Below are 6,226 nucleotides of genomic sequence, written 5' to 3'. Positions count from 1 at the left end.
CTGCTAAGCAGATGGCAAAGGCCTACCATGTAAATAGACTAATGTCATATGAGGGACAAAAGCTGCCTGTATGGATGAAGAAACTTCAACATATCAAATGAGTCGGTGAATTATTTTATGAAATGAAGATGTAATATATTGTGAATATTTGACTATTGTGATAATATATTAAATAAATTGTTGAATTTATTTTATTGTTACTCATGATTTGGTGCCTTGTAAATTTCATGCCTATGATGAGCTGTAAAAAGGAAGTTAGACCAACCAGGTGTGGACGTATTCAGTTTTTATTTTGGTTCTTCAATGGACGCATTGATGTTTTTATATATAACATGTGTGTTATTTTAACAATCTTGGTGATGGACGCATTGTCGAGAGGCGGATCCGTCAACTGGAAAGGACTACAAGGGACTGGACTGGCCATCCATGAAATTGGTAGTCGCTCTGTGGTTTCACAGTGGTGAGCCACGTCCTTTGCGGGCAAAGGACTTGTACTGATACGTCAACTGAATTTGGTATTGGAAATTATTAAATGTGTTAAGGCTGTTTAACCATGTATAGAATAATTCACCTGCTTGTTAAGAATTAAGATGATGTGGTCAGTGTCCTGTCAAGACTGGGGATTCCTATAATTAACCAAATAATTTAATAAATTAGTGTTCATGTGCTGAGTACTGTCATAATATAATATATAGAGTTAATGTGTATATATCGTATCGTCCATTACGCACTGTCCATGTATTACATGTATACATTATGGTCACCTGTCCAGAGTAAAAAGTTTTGCTGTGCATCTCTAAAGTGTTTCAAGGATACTGGAGTAACCTGATCTTTCAGCTACAGCACCAATAAATAATCTTCATACCTACAAAACAAATATAAAGAACAATGTTGAATAAATTAATAATAATTTTCTATATACAAGATATGCAATATACAATATATATCAAATGTGACAGCCCACTTACAAAGATGTTCTGTTTTCAGAGATGGAAAAAGAATGCTGGATATGTCCTGAGAAGTTCGATACCACAAAACAACTTAAATCTCATTTGGCTAGCAGTGTTCATTCCAAGATGGAGGTGGTGTGCCCCTTTTGTTTGGACAGACCTACAAAGTACAAGAGAGTATGGGAATTAAAAGACCACTGCAACAGATTCCATAAACCAGCCATGCAGGACATGAGGCCCGACGTATTATCAGAAGGGAATGCCTACTACCTTGCTGTACATCCGGCATGCTACAGGAAGGTAGTTAGGCCAACAGCTTTCTACTCACCCTCAGCCAGAGATCTGAAGAAAGCCATGCAGGCATGGCTGAAGAAGTCGAAAGACACCTACAGGACCCCAGAGGAGTGGGAGCAAGGATGGAAAGAGGGCACTAAGTTTGATGGGCCTCCAGGAGAGGAACTATTTCAGCCAGTCTATTCTGGGGATGATACGCGGGCGGCCTCATCCTCTTCTATTGATATGGAGATTACAAGACCTGAGGCCTGGCGCATAACTTATGTGGCACTGGTGCCACAAAGTATCATGGTGGAAGCCGTCTTTAAGAGAGAGACCTACAGATTTGCCATTGCAGACACATTACTGGCAGATGTCAAGTATGTGTCTGCATTGACAAGAAGAATGCTGGCCATTCCCCAGGGAGGAAGACAATCCGCTGGACGGAAGCACAAGCTCCTTGGCAAAACTTTTAGCGACAGAGTAACGCTGGCCGTAAAATTATTAGGACTGCCAGAGAAGTATATCAAGAGTATTCACCGTTTGGAAGCCGATTTTTATGCAGTCCCTACAACAAAACTTTCCGATCCTCCATCTACATGTAAAACTCCAGTAATTAGTAAAAAGAAAAACATTGTTAAATCCACCATTTCGGCAAAGAAGTCCACAAAGACATTATCATCATCTGTCATTAAGAAACCTGAAAAACCATCCTCTACACAAGTAACATCAAGCCCAAGGAAATCAACACCACCAACAACGCCGGTCGTAACCATCATTTCTTTAGCTAGCTCTCCCATTTCAACCAGATCATTATCACCAGCCAGGCCATCTTCACCACCTCCAGCAAAGAATACTGAAAATATTTCCTCATCCGACAGCAAGAGAACAGAAAAACCATCCTCTGCACCAGTGACAGCTATAACATCTAAACCCTCAACACCACCTACAACGCCGGCCGTTAACACCAGTATTTCAGCTCTCTCTCCTATATCTACCGGATCCCTGCTACCTTTACCTCCTCCAGCAAAGAAGCCCAAGAAGTCCACCATACCATACACACCAAAAAAGCCTTCTGAACCTGGACCAATATATATACCCACCCCTAAACAGTTGCTGGCGACAATAACAACCCAAGATATTCCAAATTTAGAGCTACATGTACGAACACCTGCTGAACGTGCAACTACCTTGCTTCGTCTTGGGGGAATGCCATTGTTTCCTCCAGCACGGCGAGACTGGACTGGGGAGGTTCAGGTAAAACTTCCTGGAGAAGTTCTCACCAAGGACTGGCCTCCCCAGGGCTGGAAGGAAATGACGCCAGACACCAAGAAACTTAATTGGGAATTCATATCATTTCAATATGAGCAGGTCTCCAATCACCCTACTGTACCTAGTCGAGCAGGACTCCTAGACAAATATAATATGTTAGCTTTGCCAGGAACATCCCCTCACAACAAAATTAAAGATGTCACCAGGACCGTTATGAAGAACCGTTTTTATCTGTACGAACATTTAAGATTGATAGCCACCAATGGGATTAAGCCGGATCTTTCCACTACTTTCATGCTGGACATGCTGGAGAAAGCAAGCGCTAGTCGCGATACATCTACAGACCACATTTGCCATGCCTTGGATAAGGCTGGCATTCCCTTACGTTTTGACGTTTAAATTTGATTCATATAAAGTTGCTGAACATTACATTTACATATATGGAAACATTATATCAATTATTTTGGACTTTAAACTAAAACTAATATCGTCCGTTTCTGCAGTTATAGAAGATAACAGATTATGAACACTTGAATATGAAATCATCAATGTGACAATGGGGGTAGATTTTACTTGATATTGAAATTTGTTGTTATATGAAATGCATTTATGATATATGTATGTATAAGGATTTCTTGTGCAGCACGAATCATGCATACAGTAGCCGAGCATATGTTATATGAGTAAGATTATATCAGCTGGGTCTGATATATTAAGTGAACTCAAGGCTTTGAATAGGTATTCTGCTATAGGTATTCTTGATACATGTAACAATTTAAGGTCGAATGGACAGACAACACAAATGGCAATATCTTTCTTTATTCAACAATGGCTGATCATACTGTATGCATTGAGTTGTGTTGTACAAGAAACGAGTGTAATATTTATTGAATTCGGGAGAAGTCCACCACTTTAAGGTGAGGAGGGTGTAATGTGCAGGGTGTACCCCCCCCCCCTGACATTTTTTAATTTTTTGGAAATCAACATTTCCATTTATTTTTCATGTTTTGCCAATTTACAAGTTCTTGTTGATAATGTTTGGCTAAGGCCCTTTGTTATATTAAGATATATAATGATTTTTCTTGTTGCAAGCCAGGAAATAGTTTCAATGGAAATATTTCATAATTTGTTAACTTGTTCAGAAGTTCAAAGTTAGTCATGTTTGTTGTTTCTTTTCATAAATTTCACAGGGCTTAAAATCATATAAAAGTAAAAGCCGTACCATTTCCACGTTTAACTGCTGCTTTATTTTTGTAATAATTATCTTTACATGTTTTAGATAAGAAGTAAAATAGAATTTTATTGATTCTCAGCTGATCGAAATCGATCGCCATGTAAACAAAGTCACATGACCGTCTAGACGTCTAGGAATTCGTCTGCTATGTATTTCTTTGAGATTTTAGTATTTTTGCAAGATCAGTAAACGTGGAAACATGAAATTCAATTAACAATATTTCCTATTATAATTATGTATCTAAATGATATGAATGTGTCGCCCTTGGGTTATTTTTGCACTAAGCCTGTTTACAATGTGATTACGCCATTTTTGTATCAAAGCGCTTTACCCCAAACCATGTTTTGCTTGCCCGATTAAAATTTACGTAATGTACGACGTTCTAACCTATAGTCCCGCTTTCCTTAAAGTCATAGCTAATAAAGCGCCACACCCGGGCAAGCTGTTAACTCTTAAGTAACTCCAAATTCATGAAAGTTCAGGCAATTGCCCGGCTCAACTTGTCCCACCATTTTTGTTTTAATTGTTATGGTTGGCTAATACATGTCACGTGACATATAAATTTTATTATATAAGGAGCGCCGCTTTCATAATATGGCGAATAGCTGCCGTGGCGGGTAACTACAAATTGTAAAAGTGACAAAAGTAATAATTTTCGTAAAGAAATAACAACACAGCAGAGGTATGAATATTTATTGTAATTTTAATACCATTTTGTACTCAGCACATCAACCCACAGAATTTAAATGGAAAATAAGGATAAAAACCGGCTGTCAGTACCTACCTTGTCCAGTTACCCCAGTGTGTTAATAATGTAATCCTGCAGTTATTCCCCATCACATCGACCTTTCTAACCATAGATAATTAACAAGGGACCATATATTAGGATTTTACTAGGATAAACTGTTACTTTCGGCCTGACATAATTAGTTACATGGATGTGCCAATTGTTGGTATTTAGATGTTCCAGTCCCAATTTGGATGTGCCATCACAATATTAAATATAGATTTTTCTTACCCTGATTTATCCATGCTTCATCACCAGGCTTAGTCAAGGGTGACTTAGTTATATAAACAATGTTAGAAGAATATATCTTATTCCTGTATTTTACCATATTATTATATTTATGTGTTAATAAATATATTTAGTCCTGTGGATTATGCATTATTGTTAGTGAAATAGAAATCTCCAGTAAATGGTTAATCAACTTACAATTTCCAAATGAGCAAAGACTGATTTCCTGACTAGGAATGGATCCTTCTGTTCATTAATCATTTTAGTGTTGGTACACTAAACTTCATAAGAGTAAGATTATACGTTTTGGGCAGTTGTCTTGTGGCTGGGCAGATATTTCTCTGTTACAGGCAGGCACAATTGGTCCATAATGGCTGACCATCCAGACACACATACACGTTTAAAATTGGTTAATGCTGCAACCTTTACGGAGACTTACCCAAATGATATAATTATATTGAAGCCTACCCCAGGTCCCTTACAATATTATAATGAAAAGATTAGCTAAATAAAAATTAGAAGTTTCACATATTTAATTTTACTTACTTGTCAAAACTATAATAAACACATTTTGTACCGATGGTCATTAGCGATTTGTTATTAAGAGTGAATGGCAATATGTCGACTTAAAAAAATAAATTCCAAAAATTTCGTAATGCCTGAACTGTTACACAAGAAGTCACTGGAAAGGAAAAATAATACATTGTCATGTCACCATCATTGTTTTTTTAGATAAAGTTTTTGTATTATTGAAACTTATATAATGTAATTAAAAAAAAAATACCTATATGGTCCAAATACTCATATGGTCCGGCCCGTTAATAAACAAACGAGTATTATACTCATATGGTCCGACCATACGCGTACGGTCGGACCATATGAGTATACGCATATGGTCATGACCATACGCGTATGGTCCAAATAATGATATGGTCAGGAACATATATATAAGCATGACGATTTTATGCAAATGTCACACAGAACCAAAACAAAACATCTATAAATTGGCACATACCTTCGAATGTTCCTTCCTTTAAGACGTAGTCTGCACAGCAGTATTATTGGATCTTCAAGACGGCCCCTTTCCTTTAAATTTAATATCTTAACTAATAGATTATGCAATGTTATTTCTGAATGAGATACAATATGAGAAAATCAATAGAATGGTCATGAAGGGTACAATAGCCCACGTAAGTTACCTAACAGAACTTACCAATCATTGTAACGAATTAAAAGCAACTTTCATTTTCCTAACTTAGTACATGCATTTTTTTTTAAAGAAAACAGTGGTTTAACCTTGTTTTACAGCTATCAAAACCCTAATTTCTGTTGTTAAATCCTTTGACTCTGATTGCAAATAAAATATGTTTGATCTTGTCACAAGCGGAACAGTTGAAAATCCATGAAAACATTCCGTCGTCAATATCGGAATTATTTAAACCATTGCTTTGCTACATACATATCTTTGTCTCACTCCAAATG

General features: G+C 37.1%; 1 protein-coding gene across 1 annotated transcript; it reads left to right on the top strand.

Annotated features, from left to right (window-relative positions):
• The first annotated feature begins 845 nt into the window (after positions 1 to 845).
• On the top strand, positions 846 to 4,885 carry LOC143085115 (uncharacterized). Its single transcript, XM_076261301.1, has one exon. It carries the CDS (start codon positions 990 to 992, stop codon positions 2,892 to 2,894), a length of 1,905 nt encoding a protein of 634 aa, XP_076117416.1. The 5' UTR covers positions 846 to 989; the 3' UTR covers positions 2,895 to 4,885.
• Positions 4,886 to 6,226: the final 1,341 nt, after the last annotated feature.

This window comes from Mytilus galloprovincialis, chromosome 8 (genome assembly GCF_965363235.1).
Source record: "Mytilus galloprovincialis chromosome 8, xbMytGall1.hap1.1, whole genome shotgun sequence".
In the NCBI taxonomy this organism is placed as follows: domain Eukaryota; kingdom Metazoa; phylum Mollusca; class Bivalvia; order Mytilida; family Mytilidae; genus Mytilus; species Mytilus galloprovincialis.
Note: the sequence above shows the minus strand (reverse complement) of the source record. Positions and strands in the feature narration are given on the sequence as shown.

What these genes read in the sequence shown, in the direction of transcription:
- LOC143085115 (XM_076261301.1), top strand. Translation starts at nt 990, where the DNA reads ATGGAAAAAGAATGCTGGATATGTCCTGAGAAGTTCGATACCACAAAA.